Source organism: Scylla paramamosain, chromosome 43 (assembly GCF_035594125.1).
Source record: "Scylla paramamosain isolate STU-SP2022 chromosome 43, ASM3559412v1, whole genome shotgun sequence".
Classification (NCBI taxonomy): Eukaryota; Metazoa; Arthropoda; class Malacostraca; order Decapoda; family Portunidae; genus Scylla; species Scylla paramamosain.
Genome location: NC_087193.1, coordinates 1,172,776 through 1,188,856, shown reverse-complemented (window position 1 = coordinate 1,188,856; position 16,081 = coordinate 1,172,776). Strand labels below are relative to the sequence as shown.

The 16,081-nt window shown below is 39.9% G+C and overlaps 1 protein-coding gene across 1 annotated transcript; it reads right to left on the bottom strand.

Moving 5' to 3' along the window:
• Positions 1–4,162: 4,162 nt before the first annotated feature.
• Positions 4,163–15,930, bottom strand: LOC135093456 (uncharacterized). The gene is made up of 6 exons (XM_063992734.1): positions 15,885–15,930; positions 10,991–11,039; positions 10,348–10,450; positions 5,419–5,594; positions 4,807–5,021; positions 4,163–4,459 (listed from the first exon to the last, which is right to left on the bottom strand). Exons 1-6 carry the CDS (start codon positions 15,928–15,930, stop codon positions 4,365–4,367), a joined length of 684 nt encoding a protein of 227 aa, XP_063848804.1. The 3' UTR covers positions 4,163–4,364.
• Positions 15,931–16,081: the final 151 nt, after the last annotated feature.

Genomic DNA, 16,081 nt, shown 5'->3' with positions numbered 1-16,081 from the left:
AGTGGTGTCACAGAGAGCATGGCACAGTGACACAACCTCTCTTCCCTCTTCCTCCTCCTCCTACTTTGAACTTAAAACAACCTCTCTTCCTCCCTCAATCCTCCCTCCCTACCTCCCTCCTCCTCCTTGTTTGTGACTAGTTTATAAGTGTGAAAGTTTGTGTTAAGTTCATTGTAGTGGATATTAAGATGTTTATACTTAACTTACTCACTTATGGAAACTTAGAAAGACTTGAAGGTTACTTAGAAAGAACTGGAGGAATAGATGGTTAGTTGTTTTGTATTGAGAGAGAGAGAGAGAGAGAGAGAGAGAGAGAGAGAGAGAGTGGTCAGGTGCCTTGTAATAATGATAATAATAATGATAATAATAATAATAATAATAATAATAATAATAATAATAATAATAATAATAATAATAATAATTCGAACAAAAATACCTGTCCATTGAAAATATTCATTTTTTTATCATTATTATTACTACTACTACTACTACTACTACTACTATCGATATTTATTTTTTCTCATACAGTTAGGTGTATTATGGTCATTTTTTTTTATAGTAGTAGTAGGTCTAGTCATCACACACACACAAAATTTCATATTAAACTTGTATATATATTTCTGTATATTTCAATTTTTATTTTAATTAGCTTTATTTCTTATTTATTTCAATGAGTTTTACTAATGCACTAGATGTTTAGACCTGTGTGTGTGTGTGTGTGTGTGTGTGTGTGTGTGTGTGTGTATTTACCTAGTTGTGCTTTATGGGAAAAGAGCTATGCTTGTGCTGTGCCATTTCCATATCTTTTAATATCCAACTTAGCCTTGAATCCATGTATACTTTCTGCATTTACTATCTCCTCATCCAGACTGTTCCATACATCAATACTTCTATATGGGAAACTATACTTTTTGACGTCTCTTCTACAAGCACTCCTCTTCAGCCTTTTTCCATGTCCTCTAGTGTCCCATGTATCCCAGACCATTAAGTCGCTCCAGTCCACTTCCTCTACTCCCTCATATGCTTTATCGCAATCAAGTCTCCCCTTTCTCTCCTCTTTTCCAACGTTGGTAGATGTATCCTTGCCAGTCTCTCTTCATATGACAAGTCCCTGATACTTGGTACCATCTTCATAGCTGCTCTCTGAACTCTCCAACTTCCTTATATCCTTTTTCTTGTATGGCGACCACACTACTGCTGCATATTCTAGTCTAGGTCTTATCAGTGACACGATCATCTTCCTGACCATCTCTTCATCCATATATGCAACGGCCTGCCTTATTCTTCTCAACAAGTCATAGGTTTCTCCTGTAATTTTGCTAATGTGTCTCTCCAGGGTCAGGTTCCCAGTCACTGTAACACCGAGATCCTTTTCCTCTTCTGCTCCACTCAACCTTACACCATTCAACACATAATTTCCTTTTACTCTTCTTGTACTTGTTCCAAATTCTATTACTTTACACTCCTTTAAATTAAATTCCATTTCCTATCTATAACTCCACTTTGGTATCTTGTTCAGGTCTTCTTGTAACGTTCCAAAGTCCTCTGCACTCTCAACTTTCTTCAGCAACTTTACATCATCCGCAAAAAGGCTCATGTAGCAGTTCACACTCTCCGTCATATCATTTATATAAACTGCAAACATGATTGGTGCAAGTACTGAGCCTTGAGGTACTCCATTTATGACTTCCCTCCATGATGATTTTTGATCTTTTACCACTGTTCTCATTTCTCTGTTTGTCAAGAAATTTTCCATCCATCTCAGCAGGCCCCCCCTTAGCCCACCATTATGCTTCAACTTCCGCAACAATTTCCTGTGTGGCACTTTATCAAAGGCTGCCTTCAGGTCTAAATAAACACAATCAGCCCATCCATCTCTTTCTTGCATTATATCCACCACTCTAGAATAAAAACTCATTAAGTTTGTAACACACGATCTCCCTCTCCTAAATCCAAATTGTTGCTTTATTATCACTTCATTTCCTTCTAGGTACTGCATCCATTTATCCTTCACCAATCTTTCACACATTTTGCACACTACACTTGTTAGAGACACAGGTCTGTAGTTTAAGGGCTCCTCTTTACTACCACATTTGTAGATTGGCACTATGTTGGCTCTCTTCCATTCAATTGGGACTCTACTTTCAATTAGGGAGCTCTCAATAATATTATGTATTACCTATGTCAGCTGCTGATTGCACTCTTAGTATCCATCCTGACACTCCGTCAGGTCCAGGGGCCTTCCTAACATCTAGTCCCTCCATCTATTTCTGGACATCCTCTTCAGTCACTTGGATTTCCCCCAGACCCATTTCTTCACTCATCTCACTCTGCCACACAAATGTTCTCTCTTTTGTGAATACTGATTGAAAACTGTTCATTATGTCTGCCAATTCAGCTGGATCCTCACACATTTGACCATTCACCTTCAATCTGTTTATTCCTTCTCTATTTTTCATTTTGCTGTTCACATATCTGAAGAATAGTTTTGGTTCCTCTTTGCATTTGTCCATAACATCTTTCTCATAATTTTTCCTTTCTTCTCTAATAACCCTTACATATTCATTTCTTTTAGTTGTGTAGTTTTGCCATAGCTCCTTCATATTTTTCCTCCACCATCTATTCCATGCCATTTCCTTCTCCTCTCTAGCTTTTTCACATCTTCTATTATACCAGTCATTGTTATATCTTCTCTTTGTCTCTACTTTTGGTACATATCTTTTCACTCCCTCTTCATAAATATTGATGAAAGCTTTCCACTTCTTTTGCACATTACTTGCTGTGATAAGTGTACTCCAGTCTGCTTCACCAAAGTATCTCCTCATTTGTTCAAAATTTGACTTACCATAATTAAATCTTTCACATCTTCTGTTGTACCAGTCATTGTTATATCATCTTTGTCTCTACTTTTGGTACATATCTTTTCACTCCCTCTTCATAAATATTGATTATTGTTTGAGTCCAAAGTCAGCAGCAATCTGTGGCAAACTCAGAAGAATGTCTGGTCAGAAACAGTTGTATCCCCCTACCTTCCCCCCCCCCCAATTCCTGCCATTGCATATCACATTGTGGGTAAAATATTTGGATTGTATTTTGAATGTTTCTTTTTTTTTTTTGTTATTAGTGGATGTGATTTATTTATTTGTTTATTTATTTTATTTTTTTTCGTGTGTGGTGTCAGTTTTTGTAAATCTCCAAAGTGCATTATTTTTTTTTTCAATTTCTTCTCAGTAAGTCTTAAAAACACATTTTCAGAAATAACTTTTAGTCACTTATTTTTTGTATTATTTTGCTGATATGAATCTTAAAAAAAAAATGGATTTGGGATAAGCTTGATACGGTGTTTGGGGTGTTTGGCTAAGAATAAATTGTGTTTGGGATAACCTGGGCAGTGTTGTGTTTGGGGTATTTGGTGAAAGATAAACTGTAGTTGGGAGAAGGGTGTGTGTGTTTGGGTATTTGGTGAAGGATAAACTGTAATGAAACTGGAATGGAAGTGGTAGAATGTTTCGATAAAGAATAAGTTGTTTGTGATGGAAAAATTGTGTTTATAAGATATTTAAGTGGAAGATAAGCTGTGTTTTGAATTAGGTATGGATGTGGTTTTTGATGTTTGGTGAAGGATAAACTGTTGTAATTGGGATAAAATGGTGTTCGAGATTGTGAATACTTATTAAACTTGATTATTTCATGGTATCTGTAAATCTTATTGGTCTTCCTCTCTTTCTCTTCCTCCTCTTCCTTCAATTCTTTGTCATTCTTTCTCTCATCCTTGTTGTCTTATGTTTCTTGTTCCTCCTCTTCTTTTCTTTCTCTTCCTTCTCATGTTTCTTCTTCCTCTCTTCCTTTGTTGTCTTGTGTTTCTTCATCCTTCTTCCTCCTCTTCCTCTCTTCCCTGTTGTGTCACATTCCTTTTTCCTTTTCTTCCTCCTCTTCCTTTTGCCTTGTTCCTTCTCTCTTCTCTTATTCCTGTCTTCCTCTTTCCATTTGTTGTTGTTGTTCCTCTTCCTTCTCTGTGTCTTTTCATCCTTCCTCCTCCTCTCTTCCTTCACTTGCATGTCTTCCTTTAATGCATCTGTACCTCCTCTTCTTCTCTTTACTGTCTTGCTTAAGTAAAATTCAGGTTTGTCTAATATGTTATCACTGAGAGCAGGAAAATAAGTTTATTGTTATTATTATCATCTTTTATTGTTAATATTTTTCTTTAGTGTTACTTTATTATTACTTATTATTACAACACTGAACTTTGTATAGAGATAAACATTTTGATAACATATTCACCTAAACTTGAATATCTTTTTGTTAGAAAGGAGAGAAAAATAATTAAAAATCTTGTGTCTATTTTCTTCTTGTCTTGTAAATTTTTACAGCACACAGCACTTTCTTCCTCCAAAGATGTCCGCCTGTGTGTGTATGTGTGTATGTGTACATACTGCAGGCTGCTGGACACCTGTACAGCCTGAGAAAAGAGTGAGTGTTAAAAAGGGGGGAAGGGTGCTGTGGGTGGTGGCTGTGGGTAAGTCAACATACTGTGGGGAACATACTGTGGGGCTGTGGGCTGAGCTTCTTTTACTTCTATTTTTCCTTCTATTTCTTCTTCTCTTCTTTTCTTCCTTTTTCCTCCTCCTCTACACACACACACACACACACACACACACACACACACACACACACACACACACACACACATAAAGAAGAAAAAGAAAGAGGAGCAAGAAAACAGAAAACAAGAAGAAATAAAGCAAAAATCACAAACAAATAATCAAACAATTACAAACATCCCCTCCCCCACATCACCCTACACACCTAAAGCCACATCAACCACCACTGGCGCATACTCCCCTTGTCCCCAAGCGTCAAACTTGGCAAGGAGGTGGCTGGTCCTTGAAGCGACAAGCCTTGAGGACCAAGGGAGGTGGCAGGCAGGCGGCATTGTCCTCAGTGTTGGCGAAGACAGCAGTAAGTGTAGAGGCAAGGAGGTCGTGGGACTGTACAGTGTCGACAAAGAGGTCTTGAGGGATCTGTGGGGGAGAAAAGGATGTGTTAGGAGTGTTGGAAGTATTAGGAGTGGTGCTGCTGCCACTAGTCATTTGACTCTACAATGTCATGAACAGGTCTTGAGGGATCTGTAGGGGAGGGAAGGTGTGTTACCAGTGTTGCAAGTGACGCTGCTGCTGCTGGTGCTACTACTACTACTACTACTACTACTACTACTACTACTACTACTAGTTTGAGGGAAAGGAGGCTGAAATAATGAGTGGTTAGTGTTGATACTACTACTACTACTACTACTACTACTACTGCTAGGGTCTGGAAGGGAGGGTTGGGAGTGTAAAGTGTGCTGCTGCTGCTGCTGAGAGAAAACATAGACACCAATTTTATATATAGAGAGAAAAAAAATACAACACCCTCATTAACCTGATAGTGTAGGACTGAGAGAAGCTTAGCATACAACTGTGGCTCCCCCAGCAGCACCTCCTCTGCCCGGCACAGCTGCCCCACCAGGCACCTCCACTGCTCCCAGCTGTCCCACCAATTGTGACACCAGGAAGCTGACAAAGGCCACCTGCAGCTCTGCCACTGAGCTGTCTGGCCTGCAACACAAACCAGAATCAGAATCTATTTAATACTGTAAATAATTCATGCCAACTGCTACTGCTACATTGTTCTGGAGTGCTAAAAAGATATACAGTAATAATAACTATGACTACTACTGTTACTACAATTATAACCTATTAATAGTGAAGGGCAGAGAGAGAGAGAGAGAGAGAGAGAGAGAGAGAGAGAGAGAGAGAGAGAGAGAGAGAGAGAGAGAGAGAGAGAGAGAGAGAGAGAGAGAGAGAGAGAGAGAGAGAGAGAATCAATTTTATATATATAGAAAGACTAAAACACATAATAAAAGATTAAAATAAAATAAATAAAAGTAGTTAAAATTAATTGTGAATTAAGACTGAAAAAAATGAGACTAATGAAACAATAATAAAAATGCCAATAAAAATCTAATAAATATAATAGTTATTCAGATCCATGTTTATTATTGGAACCATAAAAACAATGAGGAGGAGGAGGTGGAATTAAAAAAAACAACTGAGTGAGGAGGAGGAGATGAGTAAGTGAGGAGGAGAAGGAAGAGGAGGCAGAGGATGGAGGGAGGAAGTGGGTGAATGAAGAGGGAGATGTTGACTAATAAACAGAAGGAAGAGAGGGAGGGAGAGAAAGGAGGAGGAACAAAAGATTGAGGGAGGATGAAGAGGAAGAGGAAAATATGACTGAGGAGAAACAGGAGGAAGAGAAATTAGTGAGGAGGAAGACAAGATGGGAGAGAAGAAAGAGGAGGAGGAGGAAAAGAAACAAGAGGAGAAGGAAGACAAAGAAAAGAATACACTAAGAGGAGGAGGAGATAGAATGAGAAAGAGAGAGAGGAGGAGGAGACACAAGAGAGAGAGAGAGAGAGAGAGAGAGAGAGAGAGAGAGAGAGAGAGAGAGAGAGAGAGAGAGAGAGAGAGAGAGAGAGAGAGAGAGCGAGAGAGAGAGAGAGAGAGAGAGAGAGAGAGAGAGGAGGAAAAGAAACAAGAGGAGAAGGAAGACAAAGAAAAGAATACAGTAAGAGGAGGAGGAGGAGGAGATAGAATGAGAAAGAGGAGGAGGAGACACAAGAGAAGAGAGAGAGAGAGAGAGAGAGAGAGAGAGAGAGAGAGAGAGAGAGAGAGAGAGAGAGAGAGAGAGAGAGAGAGAGAGAGAGAGAGAGAGAGAGAGAGAGAGAGAGAGAGAGAGTAATGAAAGGGAAAGAAAGAAAAAGAAAGAGGAAGGAAGAATAGACCAAAAATAATAAAAGGAATAAAAAGAACAAAAATCAAGAATAATGAGAAAATAACTGATAATAGAGAGAAGAGAAGAATTAGAATTAGACTAAAAACAACAAAGAGAGAGAGAGAATAAAACTAAGTAAACAAAGATAATGAAAGCAGCACTACCACCACCACCCACCGTTCCACTTGTCCAATCATTAACTTTAAACTGTAGAAAGAATCAAGACTATTTTCTGACTTCACTGGGACTAGCCCCTCTCTGTAGGTTCTACTGGGGGGCTGGGTGAAGCCCCTTCCTTTGGTTTAATTTCTAGGAGCTGTAGGGCTGTGGGGGGCTGGGAAGTGGGTGAGGTGATGGGGTGGGGGCCTAGTGTTTCTGTGGTGGTGTGTGGGGCTGTTTGTGAGGCTCCTGTGGTGTTTGAGAAGTCTGGCAGTCTGTGAAAGGCCTGTGGTAGGCAGTGGTGATGTTTTGGTGGTGTCTGAAGGCTGTGGGGCTGTGGAGGGCTGTGAGGAGGTGGAGGGGCTGGGTGTGTGTGTGTGTGTGTGTGTGTGTGTGTGTGTGTGTGTGTGTGTGTGTGTGTGTGTGTGTGTGTGTGTGTGTGTGTGTGTGTGTGTGTGTGTGTTGGAGGATCTAAACCCAGCCACTGGCATTGATTCTGCTGCTGAGCAAACTCCACCTGAAAAATAAGGAGAGAATTAATGGCTGGTGATAATATAATAATAATAATAATCTATTATTTGAATTAATGGCTGGTAATAATAAAGTAATAATAATCTGTCTGTCTGTCTGTGTCTGTCTGTCACTGTATCAGGCTAGTAATCTCACAAGGCAGCCCAGACGAGGCACACACAAACACACACACGTACACACATGGTGGTGGTGGTGGTGGTGGTGGTGGTGGTGGTGGTAGTAGTAGTAGTAGTAGTAGTAGTAGTAGTAGTAGTAGTAGTAGTAGTAGTAGTAGTAGATGAAAGAGAAAGATGATAATGATACTATTACTATTTTTTTTTTCTGTAGAAGGAATGCCAGTCAAGGGCAACAAAAATCTAATAAAAAAAATAAAAAAAAAAAGCCCACTGAGATGCTGGTCACCAGAGTCTGAAGTGGTGAAATGTTAAACATCCTGAAGTGTTGGACATCTATGAAAAGACGTGGAAAAGTGCAGAGTGGTATCATCAGCGTAGCAGTGGACAGGGCAAGAAGCGTGGCTTAGAAGGTCACTGATGAATAATAATAAGAGAGTGGGTGACAGGACAGAACCCTGAGCAACACCACTGTTAATAGATTTAGAAGAACAGTGACTGTCTACCACAGCAGCAATAGAACGATTAGAAAGGAAATTTGAAGTTACAGAAAGAAGGATAGAAGCTGTAGGAGGGTAGTTTGGAAATCAAAGCTTTGTGCCAGACTCTATCAAAAGCTTTTGATATATCCAAGGCAACAGCAAAAGTTTCACCCAAATCTCTAAAATGGATGACCAAGACTCAGTAAGGAAAGCCAGAAGATCACCAGTAGAGCGGCCTTGACAGAACCCATACTGGCGATCAGATAAGAGTGATAGATCTTTAAGAATCTTACTGTTGAGGATAGATTAAAAAATTTAAGATAGGCAGGAAATTAAAACAATAGGACGGTAGTTTGAGGAATTAGAAGTCACCCTTTTTAGGAACAGGCTGAATGTAAGCAAATTTCCAGCAAGAAGGAAAGGTAGATGTTGACAGACAGAGTTGAAAGAGTTTGACTAGGCAAGGTGCAAGCATGGAGGCACAGTTTCAGAGAACAATAGGAGGGACCCCATCAGGTCCAGAAGCTTTCCGAGGGTTTAAGCCAGCGAGGGCATGGAAAATATCACTGTGAAGAATTTTAATAGGTAGCGTGAAATAGTCTGAGGGTGGAGAGGGAGAAACAAGCCCAGAATTATCCAAGGTAGAGCTTTTAGCAAAGGTCTGAGTGAAGAGTTCAGCTTAGGAGATAGATGTGATAGTAATGGTGCCATCTGGTTGAAATAAAGGTGGGAAAGAAGCAAAGTTATTGGAGATATTTTTTGGCTAGATGCCAGAAGTCATGAGGGGAGTTAGATCTTGAAAGATTTTGACACTTTCTATTAATGAAGGAATTTTTGGTTAGTTGGAGAACAGACTTGGCATGGTTCCAGGCAGAAATATAAAGTGCATGAGATTCTGGTGATGGAAGGCTCAAGTACCTTTTGTGGGCCACCTCTCTATCATGTATAGCACAAGAACATGCTGTGTTAAACCAAGGTTTGGAAGGTTTAGGTTGAGAAAAAGAGATAAATGTACGCCTCCATGCCAGACACTATCATCTCTTTTATGCGCTTGGCATACAAAGACGGGTCTCTGACATAGAAGCAGTAATCATTCTAAGAAAAAATCAGCAAAATACCTACTCAGGTCCCACCAACTAGCAAACACAAAACGCCAGAGGCACCTCCGCTTAGGGGGATTCTGAGGAGGATTGGAGCGATAGGACAAGACTGCGATTGGGAGCCCAACGGAGAAGAGTGGGTGACAGCACAAGCAGAAGGATTAGAGGTCAGGAAAAGGTCAAGAATGTTGGGCATATCTCCAAGACAGGAATATGAAAGGATGTTGCACCAATAGCTCTAGTCGTGGAGGATAGCAAAGTTGAAGGCTAGTTCACCAGGATGGTCAGTGAAGGGTGAGGAAAGCCAAAGCTGGTGGTGATCATTGAAGTCTCCAAGAACGGAGATCTGGCTAAGTTTACATTAATTCAGCTCATTAAATCTTAATCCTCTCAATGGGCAAATCATGATAAAAAAAAAACAATTTTTGCCGAGAAATTAATAATAAGTCTTAAAATGAATACTACAGCTATTTAAATAAAAACTGAAATATCTTAACCTAATTAAATAAGACCTGAAATATTTTAAGCTGTCAGTGTGTGTGTGTGTGTGTGTGTGTGTGTGTGTGTGTGTGTGTGTGTGTGTGTGTGTGTGTGTGTGTGTGTGTACAGTGCTGAGGAACTACATGTCTGGTGGATAAAGAGAATGCTACACAGATATTAAAGGCAACAATTTAAATAAAAAAACTAATCCTGTTTGTAGTTGGTGGATGAAAGGCTTGTTGGAGGCACCAGTAATATATTTCAATTTTCCTCTCTCTCTCTCTCTCTCTCTCTCTCTCTCTCTCTCTCTCTCTCTCTCTCTCTCTCTCTCTCTCTGTGTGTGTGTGGTCTGATTAGTTCTTTTGTCATGAAATCACCTCATTTTGTCCAGTAAGAGGGCTCAAGCTTGCCAGCATTACCAGACGAGAGGTATTTTTGTTATAATAGTTACCAAGCTGGAGGTCGCCAAAACCATGAAAACGACTGTGAAATTGGACTGAGGTGTTAGCAATGCTTGTTGACAGTTTGGTAAGGCTCTTGTTTGGGAATGTTACCAAGTGACTGTGAAATCAGCCCTTTGACACAAACACACAAACATAACCTAACCTAGCCCAGATTTAGACACACACACACACACACAAACACATACACAAACCTAACCCAACCACTTACAGCCTTCTTCTGCTTGTTCCTCAGAATCTTAATGCCCCCCGTGTCCCGTTCCTTCCACTCTGGGGGCGACTTGGAGGTCTGGTGACGAAACAGTTTGCACCACCTGTTGGGGGGGAGGTTAGGTTAGGTTGGCACTGTCTGCATGTTAGGTTAATAAAAAGAAGAGGGGTTAGGTGAAGTACAACGAGAGGAGGAGGAAGAGGAGGAGGAGGGGAGAAGGAGAAGGAGGAGGAGGGGAGAAGGAGAAGGAGGAGGAGGAAGAAGTAAGGAAGAACAAAGAAAATATAGATTGAGAAGAAAACAATAACAACAATAATAATAATAATAATAATAATAATAATAATAATAATAATAATAATAATAATAATAATATAAATAATAAATAATAATAATAATAATAATAATAATAATAATAATAATAATAATAATAATAATAACTATTTGCCTGCAATAAGAAAACCTGACCTGACCAAACAATGATAAAACTGCAAAATTACCATCAATACTTGACCTGACCTGACTTGACCTAACAACAAGAAACAGCAAAACTACCAACAATATTTCTCAATAAAATAATAAAACAATAAAAAAAAAAACTCACAGAAAAGAAACATTATCAATTTGACCTGACCAATAAACTCACACTCCTATTGTTTCCTCCTCCTGGTCATCATCACTAATCACAAAGATTTCTGGCAAGGTCACCACTGGTTCAAATTAGGGGTCGTGCTCCTCCCCTCCACTGGTTGTAAGGATAACAAAAAAGGAAATATTAACAAGATGAAGTTCAGATTCCTATTTTAAGGATGACAACTGAGGAAATGTTAACACAAGGGAATAGTACTATGTAGGTATACTGCATTCATGGATTTGGATAAGGCATATAACAGAGTAGAATGGCAAGTGATGCAAGTTTTATTTGAGGCCCATGGAGTTGGTGGAAGGTTACTGTGAGGGGTGAAAGCATTCTACAGAAATGTTAATGTATATATCATAATCAAAGGAGAGGTTTTACATTACAAGGGGGTAGCTAGGTATGAGGGAAGATCACCATGACTGTTGAACCTTTTTATGAAAGAAATGAAAGCAAAAGTTGGTAATGAATTGGAGAAGAACACAGATTATTGAAAATTGAAATTAGATTGTAAATAGATTATATGCAAGTGACTTTATGATACTTATGGAGTGAAAGGAATAAAAAAGATGAATAATAAATTTACTGTGGGGAAAAAAGACAAAATAAATGTGAGCAAAAATATAGTTATGTAAGTATTTAAAAAGAAAAAAAATAATCATGTAACAGATATTCAGATTTAGATAGGACAACAATTGAAGGCCATTCATAGTGTAAAATAGGTTTGAGTGGATAGATTATGGAAGTATAGCTATAAACTGTAAAAAACATCAGCACCACTGTTGACAGTTGCTGCTACGCTGACTGCGAATGGCAACTTCTTTCTGTGTTCGTAAAAATGATTACCATTTTTTTAAAATGTAGCCACATCTCAGAGCTTATAATTTATTGTATTATCTTATGTATATTGTATATATTTAAGCTAATATAAAATCTCCCCAAACTCTTTAAAATATTTTCTACACTGAAACTTTTTATACTAAACAGAAGTATTAGTAGCATTTTCATTTTTATATATTGATTTCTAGCCACATATATTAGCCAGAAAAATCTGCAATGTATTGAAGAAGTGAAAGGTGAACCATGATATTGCGAGGGATTACTGTAGAGAAAAAGTGGTTTCAAACTGATAATTCTGTAAAGTGGTTCTAGTAAAAGTTTCAACTTTTGGTGAAATGTGCCAACGACAAAAAAAAAAAAAATAAAAAATAAAAAATAAATAAATAAATAAATCAGGACACAAATATTTTTATTTTCTTTTTCAGGAGAAACACATCGATCCCTGGCATTCCAGTATAGGATGAGTCACAACCTTATTTCACGCATCATCCAAGGAGTTTGTTCCGCCATCTACAGAGCCCTCAAAGACACTTACTTGAAGACACCACGAACTACTGAATAATGGCAACAAGTGGCAAGAAAATTCAACAGGTCATGGAACTTTCCCATGTGCATAGGAGCTATCGATGGGAAGCGTTTCCTAATAACAAAACCATCTAACACTGCATCAGAGTATTACGACTACATGCAGGAGGAGGCAGTAGACACCTGCCGTAATGATAATTACTCCCAGTGAGGTCTAAAGCACTGTTCAGGGGGGATGCTGTGAACTTATCATTAAACCCAGCTGTGACCTCACTGAACGTTTCCCTTTGTGTCTCACAACACAAGGGGGCAGTCACAGCCTGCTCTCTAAAGACAACTCTCTTCCTCCACACAACACTACAAGCACCTAATAACACACACTCTTCACTCAAAAAAGTCGAAATTATTATGACAACTCCTACACCAGCCTCGGAGTGCCCATCTGGGGAGGAGACCATAAATGTCCCCAAGTCGAACTGCCTTTCTGTCGACGACCCTAAGTGTCTTGACACCCCCCTCAACTTTTTCTTCATTAACTTCTGCAACATTCGCAGTCTAAGATCTAATTTTCAATCTGTAGAACACCACCTCTCCTCTTCTAAACCTCATCTTCTTTTCCTCACTGAAACTCAGGTGTCTGAGGCAACTGACAGTAGTCCCTTTTCTGTTCCCTCCTACTTTCTCTATCCTCATTTTCGATCCAAAGCTGGATGTTGCGCTTATGTGCACAATGACTTAACCTGCTCTCGTGTCCACACTCTTGAATCTTCCGAGTTTTCAACCATCTGGCTACGACTACAGAGTCACTTTCAAACTAAATTTATCTGTGCTATATACCTCTCACCTAATTCCTCTGACTATAAGAAATTCTTTGTCTACTTAACTTCCGAAGTGGAGCACATTCTGACTCTTTTCCCTTTTGCAGAGATCTCCATTCTTAGAGACTTTAATGTTCATCACCAGCTTTGGCTTTCCTCTCCCTTCACTGACCATCCTGGTGAATTAGCATTCAACTTTGCTATCCTCCACGACCTAGAGCAATTGGTGCAACACCCTACTCATATTCCTGACCGTCTTGGAGATACGCCCAACATTCTTGACCTTTTCCTGACCTCTAATCCTTCTGCTTATGCTGTCACAATTTCTTCTCCGTTGGGCTCCTCCGATCACATTCCCATCGCTCCAATCACTCCTCAGGATCCCCCTAAGCGAAGGTGCATCTGGCTTTTTGCCTCTGCTAGTTGGGGGGACCTGAGGAGGTATTTTGCTGATTTTCCTTGGAATGACTACTGCTTCCGTGTCAGAGACACGTCTTTGTGTGCTGAGTGCATAACAGAGGTGATAGTGTCTGGCATGGAGGCGTACATTCCTCACTCTTTTTCTCGACCTAAACCTTCCAAACCTTGGTTTAACACAGCTTGTTCTCGTGCTATACATGATAGAGAGGTGGCCCACCAAAGGTACTTAAGCCTTCCATCACCAGAATCTCATGCACTTTATATTTCTGCCTGGAACCATGCCAAGTCTGTTCTCCAAATAGCCAAAAACTCCTTCATTAACAGAAAGTGTTAAAACCTTTCAAGATCTAACTCCCCTTGTGATTTCTGGCATCTAGCCAAAAATATCTCCAATAACTTTGCTTCTTCTTCTTTTTCTCCTTTATTTCAACTAGATGCACCACTGCTATCACATCTATTTCTAAAGCTGAACTCTTCGCTCAAACCTTGGACGATTCTGGGCTTGTTCCACCCTCTGACTACTTCATGCTACCTATTAAAATTCTTTGCAATGATGTTTTCCATGCCCTTGCAGGCCTAAACCCCTTGGAAGGTTTATGGACCTGATGGGGTCCCTCCTATTGTTCTCCGAAACTGTGCCTCCGTGCTTGCACCTTACCTAGTCAAACTTTTTCAGCTCTGTCTGTCAACATTTACCTTTCCTTCTTGCTGGAAGTTTGCCTACATTCAGCCTATTCCTAAAAAGGGGGACCGTTCTAATCCCTCAAACTACCGTCCTATTGCTTTAAGTTCCTGCCTATCTGAAGTTTTTGAATCTATCCTCAACAGGAAGATTCTTAAACATCAATCACTTCACCTTCTATCTGATCGCCAGTATGGGTTCCAAGGCCGCTCTACTGGTGATCTTCTGGCTTTCCTTACTGAGTCTTGGTCATCCTTTTTAGAGATTTTGGTGAAACTTTTGCTGTTGCCCTGGACATATCAAAAGCTTTTGATAGAGTCTGGCACAAAGCGTTGATTTCCAAACTACCCTCCTACGGCTTCTATCCTTTTCTCTGTAACTTCATCTCAAATTTCCTTTCTGACCATTCTATTGCTGCTGTGGTAGACAGTCACTGTTCTTCTCCTAAATCTATTAACAGTGGTGTTCCTCAGGGTTCTGTCCTGTCACTCACTCTCTTCTTATTATTCATTAATGATCTAAACCAAACTTCTTGTCCTATCCACTCCTACGCTGATGATACCACCCTGCACTTTTCCACGTCTTTTCATAGATGTCCAACCCTTCAGGAAGTAAACATTTCACGCAGGGAAGCCACAGAACGCTTGACTTCTGATCTTCCTAAAATTTCTGATTGGGGCAGAGCAAACTTGGTATTGTTCAATGCCTCAAAAACTCAATTTCTCCATCTATCAACTCGACACAACCTTCCAGACAAGTATCCCCTCTTCTTCAGTGACACTCAGTTGTCCTCCTCTTCTACACTGAACATCCTCAGTCTGTCCTTTACTTATAATCTGAGCTGGAAACTTCACATCTCATCTCTAGCTAAAACAGCTTCTATGAAGTTAGGCATTCTGAGATGTCTCCGCCAGTTTTTCTCACCCCCTTAGCTGCTAACTCTGTACAAGGGCCTTATCCGTCCATGTATGGAGTATGCTTCACATGTCTGGGGGGATTCCACTCATACTGCTCTTCTAGACAGGGTGGAATCAAAAGCTTTTCATCTCATCAACTCCTCTCCTCTAACTGACTGCCTTCAGCCTCTCTCTCATCGCCGCAATGTTGCATCTCTAGCTGTCTTCTACCGCTGTTTTCATGCTAACTGCTCTTCTGATCTTGCTAACTGCATGCCTCCCCTCCTCCCGCAGCTTCGCTGCACAAGACTTTCTTCTTTCTCTCACCCCTATTCTGTCCACCTCTCTAATGCAAGAGTTAACCAGTATTCTCAGTCATTCATCCCTTTCTCTGGCAAACTCTGGAACTCCTTGTCTGCTTCTGTATTTCCACTTCCTTCAAGAGGGAGGTTTCAAGACACTTGTCCTTCAATTTCTGACTACCGCTTTGGACCCTTTTTTATGGGACTGGCATTTCAGTGGGCATTTTATTTATCGGATTTTTGTTGCCCTTGGTCAGTGTCCCTCCTACATAAAAAAAAATAAAAAATAAATAAATAAATAAAACTAATCATAGCATCATAATGTTAGCACTTGTTGATGCAGAATACAAATTCATGTTCGGAGCACAAGGCAGGGCGAGTGATGTCAGTGTATGGGATCGATGCAATCTGCATGCATACTTGGAAGGAAACAGGCTTGCTGTCCCACCACCTTCAACATTACCATTTTCCACAACAAAGTCTCTTTATGTCACTGTAGGGGACGATGCTTTTCCACTTAAAACGTACCTAATGAAAACCTTAGCAGGTAAATGTCTGACTGATAGTCAACTGACCTTCAATTATAGACTGTCACGAGCAGGATGGGTGTCAGAAAA